This window comes from Entelurus aequoreus, linkage group LG11, assembly GCF_033978785.1.
Source record: "Entelurus aequoreus isolate RoL-2023_Sb linkage group LG11, RoL_Eaeq_v1.1, whole genome shotgun sequence".
Classification (NCBI taxonomy): domain Eukaryota; kingdom Metazoa; phylum Chordata; class Actinopteri; order Syngnathiformes; family Syngnathidae; genus Entelurus; species Entelurus aequoreus.
Window position 1 is genome coordinate 31611724 of NC_084741.1, and position 17351 is coordinate 31629074.

Genomic DNA, 17351 nt, shown 5'->3' on the forward strand with positions numbered 1-17351 from the left:
GCGGGTTCAGTGTTTTGCTCAAGGATACTTCAACTTGGTCACAGGGGTACTGAGGAACAAATCCGCAACCATCGGGTTGGGGGCCAATCACTCTACCACATGAGGCATGCTGAAACAGCAATATACAGACTCACAGTTTCTATAAGCCTATATTGAGCAAAATATATGCATAGATTACAAATATGTAACTATAACAACAAAAGAGGAAAAAAAGGTTGATATCAGGATTGGATTGGTATCGGTCGATATGCAATGTTGCAGTATTGGTATCAGACATGGAAAAGTGGTATTGAGCTATCCCTAATAACCATGCACAGTAACTACAACATGTCCATCATGTCATCAATGTCTGTCCATCAGTAAGTTAAAAGGATAATTCCAGTTTTTTGGGGGATGACAAACAGAAGGGTGATGCAATTCTGACCATGGAAAACCATTCCTGAATCTCCAACTCTATTCAGAGCCTCATCAAAATGTTATGGTTTCTTACTTGACCCGTGTACTATTACCCCTTTACAAGCAAAAGCAAATATATACCTATTAAAAACATATTTATAATAGTCATTCTCATAAATACATTATTATTATTACATACTGTACTGTACATAAGTATGAACCGCCACAACTGATTAGATTAGATGATACTTGTTTGACTTCTCTCATAAACATTTAAAAAAGTAGATGGCATCATAACCATGACACTGCTTCTCAACACACCTCATATGTTACTGGTCTGCCAGAGAATAAGACATAGCAACTTGTTAATTTAGCATCATTGTTGCTATATACGAGTATTCAGACCCCTTAAAGGCCTACTGAAACCCACTACTACCGACCACGCAGTCTGATAGTTTATATATCAATGATGAAATCTTAACATTATAACACATGCCAATACGGCCGGGTTAACTTATAAAGTGACATTTAAAATTTGCCGCTAAACTTCCGGTTCGAAACGCCTCTGCGGATGACGTATGCGCGTGACGTAGCCCGGCGAACACGGGTATGCCTTCCACATTGAAGCCGATACGAAAGAGCTCTGTTTTCATTTCATAATTCCACAGTATTCTGGACATCTGTGTTCGTGAATCTGTTTCAATCATGTTCATTGCATTATGGAGAAGGAAGCCAAGCAAGCAAAGAAGAAAGTTGTCGGTGCGAAATGGACGTATTTTTCGAACGTAGTCAGCCACAACAGTACACAGCCGGCGCTTCTTTGTTTACATTCCCGAAAGATGCAGTCAAGATGGAAGAACTCGGATAACAGAGACTCTAACCAGGAGGACTTTTGATTTGGATACACAGACGCCTGTAGAGAACTGGGACAACACAGACTCTTACCAGGATTACTTTGATTTGGATGACAAAGACGCAGACGTGCTACTGTGAGTATGCAGCTTTGGCTTTTTTTTGCGTATGTACGTAACTTTTTTAAAATATATAAGCTTTATGAACCTTGGGTTAGGTGAACGGTCTTTTGGGCTGAGTGATTGTGTGTGTTGATCATGTGTTTGAATTGTATTGGCGTGTTCTATGGAGCTAGGAGCTAGCAGAGGAGCTAGGAGCTAGCATAACACGTACCGTACCGTAAGTGCGCGTCACGTACGTAACTTTTTAAAAATATATAAGCTTTATGAACCTTGGGTTAGGTGAACGGTCTTTTGGGCTGAGTGATTGTGTGTGTTGATCAGGTGTTTGAATTGTATTGGCGTGTTCTATGGAGCTAGGAGCTAGCAGAGGAGCTAGGAGCTAGCATAACAAACACGCAGGTGTTATTATGCAGGATTAATTTGTGGCATATTAAATATAAGCCTGGTTGTGTTGTGGCTAATAGAGTATATATATGTCTTGTGTTTATTTACTGTTGTAGTCATTCCCAGCTGAATATCAGGTACCGTGAGTATGCAGCCTTGGCTGCTAAACATTCGATAACTTGACCGTATGTGCGCGTCACGTACGTAACTTTTTAAAAATATATAAGCTTTATGAACCTTGGGTTAGGTAAACTGTCTTTTGGGCTGAGTGATTGTGTGTGTTGATCAGGTGTTTGAATTGTATTGGCGTGTTCTATGGAGCTAGGAGCTAGCAGAGGAGCTAGGAGCTAGCATAACAAACACGCAGGTGTTTTTATGCAGGATTAATTTGTGGCATATTAAATATAAGCCTGGTTGTGTTGTGGCTAATAGAGTATATATATGTCTTGTGTTTATTTACTGTTGTAGTCATTCCCAGCTGAATATCAGGTCACCCCCGGCTCTCACAGCATCTTCCCTATCTGAATAGCTTCAACTCCCCACTAGTCCTTCACTTGCACTTTACTCATCCACAAATCTTTCATCCTCGCTCAAATTAATGGGGAAATTGTCGCTTTCTCGGTCCGAATCTCTCTCACTTCATGCGGCCATCATTGTAAACAATAGGGAACTTTGCGTATATGTTCAACTGACTACGTCACGCTACTTCCGGTAGGTGCAAGCCTTTTTTTTATCAGATACCAAAAGTTGCAATCTTTATCGTCGTTGTTCTATACTAAATCCTTTCAGCAAAAATATGGCAATATCGCGAAATGATCAAGTATGACACATAGAATAGATCTGCTATCCCCGTTTAAATAAAAAAAATTCATTTCAGTAGGCCTTTAAGATTGTCTTTTTTTTTATTTTTAATATCGCTAATCTCTGACAAATAAGTGCTAAAAGCCTTTCTCCCCATCCCACTCAAAAAAAGCGACATAAGAAAGTCCATTAGTATTTCTGAACATTTTTGTTTTGCTGTTAATGGTTTTTGCTCGCAATGGACAATTATGAAAACTAGAATAGCATTTGGAGAGCGCAGAGCTCGGCCAGGCCCTGTCTCCCAATAGTAAAGAATCCTTCATTATATTCAATACAGACGGTGATCCGGATCACGCCAAAATTTTAATTAATTGTTCCTTATTCCATTTCTGATATTTCCTGAATTTGTAATCAAAGTCTGCACATACCTTTTTGAGCTATTTATAGCAGAATACTATAAACAAAGCGCACCCTCTAGTCAGTCATTGACTCTCTATGTGTCTGTGAGTGGTGGCGGGGCTGCTAGGATACACACACTGAGAAGTTGAGGCACATAACGAAAACGTAAAGTAACATAGCAGAGATTATCTGGATCAGCCCTAAAAACCTAATCACCTGTTCATTATCCCATTTTGGACATTAACTCAAAGTTTCATTATGTTTCTAACTAATGGACAAACAAACCTCAACAATTATATAACCTCCTGGTAGGCCTCGGACAATACCAAATTTTGCTGGACAACTTTTTGCTCCAAATATTATTGTCAGCATTACGTTGAGACCAATTTCAACACTGATGTAATAATAAATTAACAACAATAATAATATTGCAAGTATCCCTTCCAAACGCAATAAACTTGTATTTCTGATTGGTATTTTTTTACCATTGTAATTGAAAGGTCAAAAGTGTTGAATTGTTATAAGTAAACAAACATAAAAATAAAATACTGTTATCGAGAATTGGACTTCAATATATGTTGAACATCTTGAAGTGCAGTTTTTCCCAGTTGGAAAAACTGGGTTGAGTTATTAGTGTTGTCTTATTTTGTCGCTATCACTTTCCAACAAAATCGGCATACTGACTTGCTCAATTATCTGCCCAGGACTACCTCCTGACAACGTCATCTACCTGCCATCATCTACTCACCACCACAGATGGATGGCAGTCCTGTGGGAAACACGGTTGGTTATATACTGATGTGTACCCAAAACATTTATTTTGTAAAACTATTTCCTAAAATGTTTTGTATCTCAGTATGCATCATCATTGTTTAATGCATCAAGAATACTGTGCATGAATGACTGTTTATGATTGCAACATTTTAGCAGGGGTGTCAGATGTACGGCGAGCGGGCAAACAGGTTTTATCCGGCCCACGGGATGAGTTTGCTAAGTATAAAAATGAGCCAAAATTTTTGAATGAAAGAAACCGCTGTTCTAAATGTGTCCAGTAGATGTCGCAATAGCAATTCTATGTATATGATGCTACATATGTAAAAAAAACAAAAAACTACATCATGTTAGTGCACCAGTCGAGGAAAATGAGCAAACTACATAAATAACATCCTGTAATTTGATTTTGATATTTATTTTATCTTGATAGGTTGAAAATTAACACCAATGAGTTGACTGATGAACATTATCACATAATTTATTCAGAAAGTATAAATGACAACAAATAAAGATGAAATACTATTTAAAAAAACAACATTATGATTTGTACATTTTCAGAATGTACTGGTTATATTTTTAAACAAAGAAAATCTGAAGTTGTCTTTATTTTTAAGTTATCGTGCCGCTATTTTACCAGTCGGGAGTAGGTTTTTCTTAATGTGGACCCCGATCTAAAATGAGTCTGACACCCCTTTTAATCACTATGTGTTGAACGTTCGTCAGCCTTAATGTAAATCACCTAAAGCTGAAGTAATGTATTACAATAGCTAAACCCATAAAGTTGGTACAAAGCAAATGATGACATACAACACTTTATTTTAATTTTTTTTATACAGTACAGGCCAAAAGTTTGGACACACCTTCTCATTTCAATGTGTTTTCTTTATTTTCATGACTATTTACCTTGTAGTAGGGCTGAGCGATATATCGATATACTCGATATATCGCGGGTTTGTCTCTGTGCGATATAGAAAATGACTATATCGTGATATTAGAGTATACGTTCTCACGCAGTTGCTTTTAGCTGCGGGCATTACACTGCATGCTTTTCCCACTCTTTCTTGTCTCTCCTTCTTACAGAGACTTAAGACAAGTACACCTTCTTACATACGTCACGTGTGCAACGTCACACGCTCCCGCAGAGCAGAGAGGTAGCGACATGGTAACGTTAGCTGTGATGCTAACGGTGCGGTGCGAGTGGTAATACGAGAGAGAGAAGGTATCTGGTAACAAATGGAGGAATAATTCCCAAGAAAAACAGCACAGAATCCATCGTCTGCGGTGGTTTGGCTTCAAGCGGGAATATGTTCAACATTTATGCGGCAAAAGCGTTGCTACAAAAAGTAGCAGCACTGCTAATGTAGCATCATTTGAAAAGTCACCCGCTAGAGAATGAAGAGTGCTTGAAACTCTGCATGTCAACATCTCGGCCGGTGCCACACCAACAAAATGCCGAAGCAACTATTTCCACATCAACACCGTATGAAAAAAAAATCAAAAACAGAAGGAGATAACGTCCGCAGTAACCTACCACATAGCGAAGGACATTTCCTATTATGCAGCTCATTTTTATTTGACAGTTATTGAAATATCTTGTGTGACATCATGCACAAAAGTGCACTTTATTTGTTTTTAACTATAGTAGTGGCGTTCTGTACAAAAAGTACACTTTAATTTTGTGTTGTTTTGATAAGTCATCTTGGTGACATTCACAAAAGGGCACTCATAGCTTGTTTTAAAATGTCTCTGACAATCTTGCACTTTCTGTTTTGGAAATGACATGAATAGTTGTGCCACTGCTTAATAAATACAGTTTTGGTAAATTGACTTAGTTGTGATTTCACTCTCTGCATGCAAGTTTAAAATGAGCATATATTAATGCATTATGAACAAGAATGTTTTAATGTACAAACCCTGTTTCCATATGAGTTGGGAAATTGTGTTAGATGTAAATATAAACGGAATACAATGATTTGCAAATCATTTTCAACCCATATTCAGTTGAATATGCTACAAAGACAACATATTTGATTTGATGTTCAAACTGATAAACTTTTTTTTTTTTTTGCAAAAAATCATTAACTTTTGAATTTGATGCCAGCAACACGTGACAAAGAAGTTGGGAAAGGTGACAATAAATACTGATAAAGTTGAGGAATGCTCATCAAACACTTATTTGGAACATCCCACAGGTGAACAGGCAAATTGGGAACAGGTGGGTGCCATGATTGGGTATAAAAGTAGATTCCATGAAATGCTCAGTCATTCACAAACAAATGCTAAATAAATAAATAAATAAATGATTGAGCAAATTGTTGAACAGTTTAAGAAAAACCTTTCTCAACCAGCTATTGCAAGGAATTTAGGGATTTCACCATCTACGGTCCGTAATATAATCAAAGGGTTCAGAGAATCTGGAGAAATCACTGCACGTAAGCAGGTAAGCCTGTGACCTTCGATCCTTCAGGCTGTACTGCATCAACAAGCGACATCAGTGTGTAAAGGATATCAACACATGGGCTCAGGAACACTTCAGAAACCCACGTCAGTAACTACAGTTGGTCGCTACATCTGTAAGTGCACGTTAGAACTCTCCTATGCAAGGCGAAAACCGTTTATCAACAACACCCAGAAACGCAGTCGGCTTCGCTGGGCCTGAGCTCATCTAAGATGGACTGATACAAAGTGGAAAAGTGTTATGTGGTCTGACGAGTCCACATTTCAAATTGTTTATGGAAACTGTGGACGTCGTGTCCTCCGGACCAAAGAGGAAAAGAACCATCCGGATTGTTATAGGCGCAAAGTTGAAAAGTCAGCATCTGTGATGGTATGGGGGTGTATTAGTGCCCAAGACATGGTTAACTTACACATCTGTGAAGGCGCCATTAATGCTGAAAGGTACATACAGGGTTTGGAGCAACCTATGTTGCCATCCAAGCAACGTTACCATGGACGCCCCTACTTATTTCAGCAAGACAATGCCAAGCCACGTGTTACATCAACGTGGCTTCATAGTAAAAGAGTGCCGGTACTAGACTGGCCTGCCTGTAGTCCAGACCTGTCTCCCATTGAAAATGTGTGGCGCATTATGAAGCCTAAAATACCACAACGGAGACCCCCGGACTGTTAAACAACTTAAGATGTACATCAAGCAAGAATGGGAAAGAATTCCACCTGAGAAGCTTAAAAAATGTGTCTCCTCAGTTCCCAAACGTTTACTGAGTGTTGTTAAAAGGAAAGGCCATGTAACACAGGGGTGAACATGCCCTTTCCCAACTACTTTGGCAAGTGTTGCAGCCATGAAATTCTAAGTTAATTATTATTTGCAAAAAAAAAAAAAAGTTTATGAGTTTGAACATCAAATATCTTGTCTTTGTAGTGCATTCAATTGAATATGGGTTGAAAAGGATTTGCAAATCATTGTATTCCGTTTATATTTACATCTAACACAATTTCACAACTCATATGGAAACGGGCTTTGTATACACATAGAATCATCATACTGCTGTGATTATATGCATCAAGTGTTCATTCAAGGCTGAGGCAAAATATCGAGATATATATCATGTATCGTGACATGGCCTAAAAATATCGAGATATTAATAAAAGGCCATATCGCCCAGCCCTACCTTGTAGATTGTCACTGAAGGCATCAAAACTATGACACCTGTGAAGTGAAAACCCTTTCAGGAGACTACCTCTTGAAGCTAATCAAGAGAATGGCAAGAGTGTGCAAAGCAGTAATCAGAGCAAAAGGTGTCTATTTTGAAGAAGCTACAATATAAAACATGTTTTCAGTTATTTCACCTTTTTTTGTTAAGCATATAAACTCCAAATGTGTCAATTCATAGTGTTGATGCCTTCAGTGACAATCTACAATGTAAATAGTCATGAAAATAAAGAAAACACATTGAATGAGAAGGTGTGTCCAAACATTTGGCCTGTACTGTATATCTGACGTTTTCAAGTAGTGTACATGCAGCTTTAGATAAAACACTTCTATGTAATGCTACCATGTGAGATGAAATGCATGATTTATATTAAGGAAAACATGCCTTTATTAGGCTGTGCAGCAACATGGCATGCACCTGACCAAAATAATTGCCACCATCTGTGCCTCCCATTAGAAATGTTGCTTAACATTATAACGTTATGATATGGTGCCTACCCTTGACGTCACATTCTTTAAAACACAGAAACAGGCACTCAATTGATGCTTTAGTAAATCAACAGCACCACCTTGTGAGAATAGAGTATAATGCACTTGCACTTAAATTTCAATCAGTAGGAACTCACAGTTTGTGCTTGTTTGTCCAGTGCAGAGAGCAGGACTTGTATTCCTTTGGTGTAGAACTCTACAGCCTCCTGGCCAGTGTGGCTCTGCCCCAGGTACATGTACTTACTGTGGCCTGCACCAGGGCTCAGCTCCACAGCACGCAGAAAAGCGTAAGTTAGTTAAGGAGCACCAGTTACGACAAGGTATGATGTGCGATAACAACAGATAAAGGATATCCCCTTAGCTTTCAGTGTGTCTCCAAGCTCAGAGGAGATGTGTCCCAGCATTTCAAGAGCCTGCAGGTTGGTGGACTCCAGGTCCAAGGCACGTTGACAGTACAGTCCAGCCATCTCAAAGTCAAAGCTGTCCATGCATTCTTCTGTCTGTGCAACACAAAGCAGCATGATAAGGTTGACATGACAAAAAGGACGTTATATCTATATTTATATATATATCTATACCTTTTCTAGGAGTTGCTCAATAGAGTACTTGGCAGCAGTTTTCTTCTTTGCCTTCATATGCATTCGCACTTGCATCCTCTCCTGCGCTGATAGTGCCACAATTCCGGGATCTAAATGCATTAAGAGGTTAGCCACCATTTCCAGTCATGTTTAATTTAATGTAATGAGTTTTGATTTTAAAAAAACTAGCATTGCCGTGTCTGACTTGACAAGTTGACATCACAGCAAACTCTGCTTACCCTTGCCGGCTCGGCTCTCTTTCCTCCGTGGTTTGCCTTTCTTTTTACCCTTAGCTTGTCCTCCCATATTGAGAAAACGGCACTTTATATTCCCACAAGTAAAATAGTGTACCAAGTCAAGCCTCAGAAACACATGGAAATACTTGTTGAGGGAGAGGACATGATGCGCATGCGTGAACCGAGATTCTCGCCTGGCAACTACGGGAAGAGCAGTGGCCATTTTACCAGTACTAAAACAACAACATTTTAAAGTAACACTCACAATAAACCGACTGTGTTTTTTTGTTTTTTCCAAATTATAAAATGTAAAAAAAACAACACCCAATGCCAACCCTAATATTTGTAATAATAAATTACCCAAGATATTACGCGGGATGCATTGTGCAGAATGAGTTTTCACCAGGGGCGGGATTTATTTTGATTGAAAGACGTGTGGACCAATGGCTTTACGTATCGAGAACGTACCCCTGACGTCCTGAATTTCAACCAATGAACAAGCACGTTAGTTTTACGCAGAGGCTGCCCTGCCTCCCTTGTAAATACAAATGACACAAGAGGCGTCGCTGACAATATTAATGACATAGCGCATTCAATACGGAACCTCGAATTAGTATTTCAGGTAATGTTGCATTATCGTCTTATTGCTATTGACATACAATACAAAACCCTGTTATCATGTATGTAATGTCATAGGGAATTACATCTCCAAGTACTCCGGAGGTTAGCTGTAGTGATGCTAATGCTAACCTACGTTAGCATTACCTATCAAGCACATCCAGGTTTTAAATTGTAGAATACGTCGAATTCATACCACGAAACAAAGTAGTCACAGAATCGTATCACTGCTGTCAGCTATCGTCACTTGTATCGTTATTCATTCCTTGCAGCAATTAGCTGTTAGCCTTTTAGCTTCTGATGTATCCATCTTTACTGTCCATGATTGTTCATAGTTTAAAGTTAAAGTGGCACTGATAGTCACACACACATTAGGTGTGGTGAGATTACCCTCTGCATTTGACCCATCCCCTTGTTCACCCCCTGGGAGGTGAGGGGAGCAGTGAGCAGCAGTGGTGGCCGCGCTCGGGAATAATTTTTAGTGATTTAACCCCCAATTCCAACCCTTGATGCTGAGTGCCAAGCAGGGAGGTAATGGGTCCCATTTTTATAGTCTTTGGGTTTGACTCGGCCGAGTTTGAACTCCGATCTCAGGGCGTACACTCTAACCACAAGGCCACTGAGCAGGCTGTGTGTACATACCATTCGCAGGCAGGTATGTTCTTGCCTAACATGTGTACTCCTCCTATCCCCTGACAGACTAAAGGCGCCACATTGATGTCATCCCTCGTACCAACCAGTGTCCTGCCAGACCAGAGAGGAAGACGTACCTTGTTTCAGACAGGTAGCTTGTGGCCAATGCCACAGGCTCTACCTGCCCAGGGAAGTGGACTGTCAGCCGACCCGAAGAGCCTGCAATTTAGCCCTAACAGACCTTGGCTTGTTGATTGAGTGGCAATGGATCTACCCCCAGTGAAAGTGGCCATGTCCGAGCTAAATAAGGAGCTGCTTGATCTGGTCTGGGGAAGACCACCCAGTGGGGGAGTTTCGCCATCCATCTTCCGCAGATGGACGCAAGGTACTGTATGATGCCAAGACTGTCGTTGTTGAAAAGTTAACGCTAAGATTGAACAGAAAACACTAGTATCAATTTCTAATCTGTACTATATGTAGTGCTGTATCTCACCAGAGTTCAGATACTTTCTGATTTGTAGCCAAATGGCCACCTTGTTTTGGTGCACACAGGTCACACTTGTCTACACTTAAGTTGAGTTTGAGTTTATTTCAAACATGCAAGCATACAACATTATACATCACAATTTCTATTCAACATGTTTGGAAAGGAGTAGGATGAAGCTGAGCTTATTTAATCCTACCCCTTTTCCTTTACATAGCAGTAGCTAAAACTAAAACGTTTGTTCACTTACTGTTTCTCAATTTATTCACAATAAACTCCATATGTAATAATACAAATAAATACATGATCATTTGTAAAGTAAGTTATATTTCATATGGTGAGATGAGTAAGATTATCTAGAAAATGAATGGATGAATGGATGTAATAAGTTTAGAATGTTTATCATGGTTCTTCTTTGTACTTTGTAAACACTTCAAGTTTGAAGCATTTCTCGAAGTGGATCATATTAGTACATTGTTTGATTTCTTTGCTTAATCCATTCCATAATTTAATTCCACATACTGATATACTGAAGGTCTTAAGTGTTGTATGTGCGTGCGTACAAATGTTTTAACTTAAAATTTTCTCTAAGATTATATTTCTCTTTTGTTGAGAAGAATTGTTGTATATTATTGGGTAGCAGATTGTAGTGTGTTTTGTGTATAATTTTAGCTGTTTGCGAATTCACTATGTCGTGGAATTTCAGTATTTTCGATTCAATGAAAAAAGGGTTTGTATATTCTCGTGCGTGTTAGAAATGTTATAGCTTGACCAACAGTGTTAACTTGCATTTATTGTATAGACTTAAATGGTGTATGACAGTGGTTCTCAAACTTTTCACCAAGTACCACCTAAGAAAACACTTGGCTCTCCAAGTACCACCATAATAACCAACCGATTAAAATATGGTAGCTGCGTAGACCTATGTATTCATTAATAACAATGAGGAGGTGTTATTTAACAAGTATATTTAACATTACACAGTTGAAACAGTGACACTGTTTGAATATAGGAAAATAAAACATGGTTTTAATTGTTGTATTTTTTTTATATTGTATCGGACTGGGTTCTATGCTTTGTTCCAAATATAGTTTATTCAATGTTTAGCAGTTTTCAATGTCCTTGAATGCATCATTGTTACATGCAGCTTTCTTTGCCAATGTTCGTCTTTGTTTACATGTGTTCTGCTCGTTGATTGGTTTGGAGGCTGGGAAAGGGCGGGCGTAAGCGGAGAATGTGGAGAACATTCAGTTCTCTCACGTGTTGGGTGATAGAATCTTGTGTGTTGAGTAATAGAAATGATGGCGTAAGACAGTTCTGTTTGTGTCTTAATTGTTTATTTTGGCGTCAACTACGGCCAACAGTAGTCTGCTTTAATGACTTCCATTGAAGGCTGATAAACCTTTTGATAACGGCTCGAGTCACGCCATTACAATATTTAATTAAGTGATTTTTTTATTGTATCACTAGATTGGGCCCGTGTACTACAGTTTAAGAATCACTGGTATACAGCAAAAAAAAGCATGTTTCCCGAGGTCACACGCACCCCTCCTAGCATCGCACCACACCCGGGCCGGTCCACTATTTAAGAAGGACTGGTAAACAGTATGATAAACGATTCTGTGATTCTTCTTGGATACATGGTAGTCATCTACAGCCGCCCATCCTAATTACTATCACTTTCTAAGGGTCAGGTTAGCACTGCGGCTGTCAAAATAAATGAGTTAACTCATGTGATTAATCATAAAAAATTAACGCATTAATCATGAACACACTTAGATTAATCATGTAATTTATTTTGACTGTACAAGTGATCAGGTCAATGCATACGTCAGTAGAAAAATGAGTGAGGAGACTGACTCACGCCAATATAAACCCTGAAAGAACTTTAGATAAGACTTTTACCAAGCTTTGCTCAAATAATTTGCAAGCAAAATGCTTAAGAACATGCCTTGATGACATTTTGACAATAAAATTGCATTTGTGTACAAATATTGGGGTCTTTTCTTAAGCAAATTTTAATTATGCAAGTGAGTAATCACCTGTGATTTATTGTGATTAATCCAAATTCCAAAATGTAATTAATCAGATTTTTTATTTGTATATATATAATAATTTGACAGTCCTAATTAGCACACATTATTATTGATGTCATTGTAAATAATTGTGCAGTAATCCTTTCTGCACCATGCTGGTAAAGTCAAAATAAATATATGTTCTTATTGTGTACATAGTGAAAGTGCCAGCTATAGTTTTGGTTTATTCATGTATTTTTTTTAAATTCTCCATGAAAGGGTTTGTGTTCAGTCAGAGTGAACGCACAGCACTGGAGCAGTTTGAAGGAGGGCCGTGTGCTGTAATTGTACCCGTGCAGGTATGATTATTTTTAAATCGTTTGATATAATACTCCAAAAAGACAAATCGAGAAACAACCCATTGAGAAAGCTAAGTACAAGTTTTGCTCCTTGCAGGCATTCCTCCTGAAGACCCTTCTCTTTAACCGAGAGACGTCAGACTGGCGGCACATATCCGGTACATTACCTACTTGAAACGCCAAACTAGTACTACTTTTTCCCTATGCATATTAAATCTTGCCGGATTTGTTTATGCATGCCAGAGGAGGAGCAGAAAACAGTACTGTGCTCCACGCTGACTGAGATCCTGGAGTCAGCCTGTTCCAGCTCCTCCACAGAATTCTGCCTGGTTACGTGGGCCAAGGGACAGAGCCTTCATACCCATACTAAGATGAAGGCACAGTCAAAAACTGAAGGCACGGCAGAGCCGGAGAGCAGCCAACCACCTGAGGAGCAGCAGCAGCAATCCAGTGAGTCTTACGGCTGTTGAGTTACACTCCTTCACTCAGTCTTTGTCTTTAAAATTAGTACTTTGGATGACTAGCTGTAATAAACTCCAGATGACTAGCTGTAATACACTCTCTGGATGACTAGCTGTAATACACTCTCTGGATGACTAGCTGTAATACACTCTCTGGATGACGAGCTGTAATACACTCTCTGGATGATGAGCTGTAATACACTCTTTGGATGACTAGCTGTAATACACTCTCTGGATGACTAGCTGTAATACACTCTCTGGATGACTAGCTTTAATACACTCTCTGGATGACTATCTGTAATACACTCTCTGGATGACTAGCTGTAATACACACTCTGGATGACTAGCTGTAATACACACTCTAGATGACAAGCTGTAATACACTCTCTGGATGACTAGCTGTAATACACTCTCTGGATGACTAGCTGTAAAACACTATGGTCTGTTGCTGTGTTATGCTCTGATACTGCAGTGTTTGTGTTTAGCTGCTTTGACTGCTGAGGACCTTGGCTTTGAGAGATTTCACAGTGTTCTTAGGTAAGTGACACTTATTTTTTACCTCAGCTAAGACTTTTTATGCTCATACTTGAAACTTAATTGTTGAATGGTGGTGTTGGATTTTTTTCAGTAGAAGAATACATAGATAGGAAAAGGTGGAAATAATTAATTTGTAAAAAAAAATAAAAATAATAGTAAATAATAAATTACACTTTCTTTCCGCTCACATTTTGCAGACTAAAGCCCTGTTTACACTTCACACAAAATCAGATTTTTTTGCACCCCAAGTGACACAGATCGGATTTTTTATTCCAGTCTAAACGCTCTAAAGTCCTTCAAATCTGATATTTTGGCATCAGATTCAGGCCACATCAGGAGGTAGTCCTGAATCCGATTGGAATCTGATCTTTTCAAATGTGACTTCAGTCTAAATGCTGTGTCCTGAATGTGATTTTTTTCTTCAGCTTTGGGCGAGCTTACATCATTCATGTGCGCTGGAAACCCGCAGTCTCCAGCAGAAATGTATATTTCATCACAACAGCCCGGTTTCGGTTTGCATTTAAGATGACCACATTTTCGGTACATCACTTGTCAATAGTGCGTGAATAATAGACTCTATGTAATACATGAATATATATTTTGATTCCGAAGAAATGGCGATTGTCTAAAGACCGAAATTGACGCCGTGGCGCATTTGCTTACATGTGAGTTGAAAAATATAGCTAACGTAGATCCACGCTAATGTCCATGTCTCCTGTAATTGACAGCCAAAAAAACATTAACTTAACTTTAATTGCAACGCTCCTAAATATATTACACTATATACATCCATTTATACATTGTATTACTTTTATTTACTTTCACGTAAAAAAATACTAATTTTTAATGTGTTGCGACTTTTATTTATTTTGTAGTAGTAGTGACTTCCTCCCAGTCAACTTCCTTTGTGTTCACTTTATCGAAGTGCACATGTAAGTGATATCAAGGCCACATTGAGGCATGTGGGGCGACATGGCATAGTGGGTAGAGCGCCCGTGTCAGAAACCTGAGGGTTGCAGGTTCGCTCCCCGCCTCTTACCATGCCGTTGTGTCCTTGGGCAGGACACTTCACCCTTGCCCCCGGTGCCGCTCACACCGGTGAATGAATGATGAATGAATGATAGGTGGTGGTCGGAGGGGCCATAGGCGCAAATTGGCAGCCACGCTTCCATCAGTCTACCCCAGGGCAGCTGTGGCTACGAAAGTAGCTTACCACCACTAGGTGTGAATGAATGATGGGTTTTTAACATGTAAAGGGACTTTGGGTACTTAGAAAAGCGCTATATAAATCCCAGGTATTATTATGTGCGTGTTTACACTGAAGTCTGATAAAAATCACATTTTACTCGCAATATAAACAGTCAGCTGGAAAAAATCAGATTGCGGCACTTTGGCCGCAGTGTAGACGTAGTCTAAACGCATCGCTTCACCTGTCTTGCACACACACGCACGCACACACACATACACACACACCCACACACACACACACACACTAAATCAGGGGTCTTCAACTCAACTTATTTGGTGTCCCATGGATGTAGGGTCTGGGTGATGCTGCTTCGCATCAGTTATTTACTCTGTAATCAGATTTCAGCCAAGTAATTTACTTGTCAAAAAGTATGACAAGAAGTTGTCGCAAGCCTGAGCTGTGGTAGGCGTAAAAGGGAACTGCACTTTTTTGGAATTTTGCATATCATTCACAATCCTTATGAAAGACAACAAGAACACATTTCAATGTTTTTATTTTATGCATTATAATTTGTAATAATTGACTCGTTTTAGGTGGCTATCAATGCAGATAATGGGAGTAATCCATTCGGACTCTAAATCACTCTTAAAACGCATCCAAAAACCGCCAACAGTACTCCATTTACATCTCAGGACCTGAGTATTAACCAAGTATTAGTGATATTGTTATAATAAGCAATAACGCAGGCAAACTGTTTTTAGTCGCGCTATCAACACATAGAGGTAGCGAGCTTGTGCAGCTACAGTGTTGACGTATTGACATATTGCTACTGCATCATGATACCCTCTGAATCAATTTTATATTCACCTGGATACTAAAAGGTTGTAGTCATAAACCAAGAAGTTGTTCATCTGTGACGTTTAACTTATACCCGGAGTTGGAGAGAAAGATACGAAAAGATGTTCGTCTTTGGCAACTTTTTTTAAACCGTGTGGATCATGATTACTTAATCTAAACGTGAATATAAGCACATCCTATCAGTCAAGATCCCTGTGAGAGAAAATGTTTTACAGTAGGTGATTGTTTTATTATGTTGGTAGTTTGTATTTCCTGTTTAGCAGTTTGCAATACTGTTGTTTTGCTAAAGCTGGATATGTTTAACAAATCGCTTTTAAAACTTACAGCTCATCCACCCTATATTTATGCTAAAAAAATATGAGGTTGTGGATCATCATTTGTCCCAAAGTAGTCTTTAATGGCTCTCATGAAGTCTGCCATGATTAGTAGTAGTGTTGTTGTTGAAGGGAAAAGCGAATGTGTAATGCGCCTGTGAAATTATTACACTGTATGCTTAAAATGAGCAAAATACGTAAATATTAGATATTATTATGAATGTGCCTGTTACTACATTAAATAATATAAAATAATCTAATATTAAAATATTACATACTTACAGTGTGTATATAAAACAATGAGAGGTTTTATGGATGTGTTTTAGAGTGCTTTATAGGCTAAATAAAGCGACTCCCATTGACTCCATTGTTAGCGTAATTTTGCTAAAGTTTATTTACAAGTTAGAAGGCATAAAAAAAACAAAAACAAATGTGTTCTTTTCTTACATAGGAATTGTGAATGATTGGCAAAATTCCCCAAAAACTGCAGTTGCCCTTATTAAAGGGGTCATATTATGATTGTATTTTCTACATTGTAAACATTTTATTGTCGTCTACATAACATGTGATAAAAGACTTCCTTGTGGTCTACATAATATGTAATGGCGGTGCTTTGGTCCAAATTTCGCATGAATTGATTTTATAGACAATCTTCAAGCCGCTTTCTAACTGTCTCTTCAGAATGCACTGTTTTGTGGGCCGTCTTATCTATGTGCCGAAGTCCTCTTCCAGGCCCAGCCCCCTTTGACTAGATCTCCACCCCACCAGGCATGTTGTAGTTTTTAGCGCTTCCATATCCAGTCTACTGACAGATATAACTTACAACTGAATGCTACTTTTTTTATTCGAAATGGCAACAGTGGAGGATGCATGTGCATGTATGAGCCAGTCTGCCCCACAAGAAGAGAATAGAGAAAAAGAAGGAGCAACACTACAACTTTGGACTACAACTGGTTATAAATGGCGGACTCCTTGGATAATCCTCTTTATTATTATATATATAATATTTGGAGATATTCACTGATGTAACTAAGACAAAATATGACACAAGCATCTAAAATTCAAAACGACTCGTTTGGAGCAAGTTTGGAAGAAGGCAAGATTGTTTTATAAATATCTCAGCCAATTTTCGAGACTAATGTGGATCCCAAATACACAAACACAGGTACCAACAAGCAAGAA

General features: G+C 38.8%; 2 protein-coding genes across 2 annotated transcripts in view; one reads left to right on the plus strand and one right to left on the minus strand.

Moving 5' to 3' along the window:
• Positions 1-8917, minus strand: part of si:dkey-12j5.1 (uncharacterized) — a 142265-nt gene extending 133348 nt beyond the window's left edge. The window contains exons 1-4 of the mRNA XM_062062950.1: positions 8705-8917; positions 8466-8575; positions 8241-8387; positions 8025-8174 (exon numbers count right to left, since the gene is read on the minus strand). Of these exons, the coding sequence (XP_061918934.1) occupies positions 8025-8174; positions 8241-8387; positions 8466-8575; positions 8705-8771 (474 nt within the window). The 5' untranslated portion in view covers positions 8772-8917. The remainder of the gene's footprint in view (positions 1-8024; positions 8175-8240; positions 8388-8465; positions 8576-8704) is intronic.
• A 267-nt stretch (positions 8918-9184) lies between these two features.
• Positions 9185-17351, plus strand: part of mindy3 (MINDY lysine 48 deubiquitinase 3) — a 53262-nt gene continuing 45095 nt past the window's right edge. The window contains exons 1-6 of the mRNA XM_062062940.1: positions 9185-9323; positions 10019-10337; positions 12731-12810; positions 12908-12968; positions 13054-13260; positions 13757-13808. Coding sequence (XP_061918924.1) covers positions 10217-10337; positions 12731-12810; positions 12908-12968; positions 13054-13260; positions 13757-13808 — 521 coding nt within the window. The 5' untranslated portion in view covers positions 9185-9323; positions 10019-10216. The remainder of the gene's footprint in view (positions 9324-10018; positions 10338-12730; positions 12811-12907; positions 12969-13053; positions 13261-13756; positions 13809-17351) is intronic.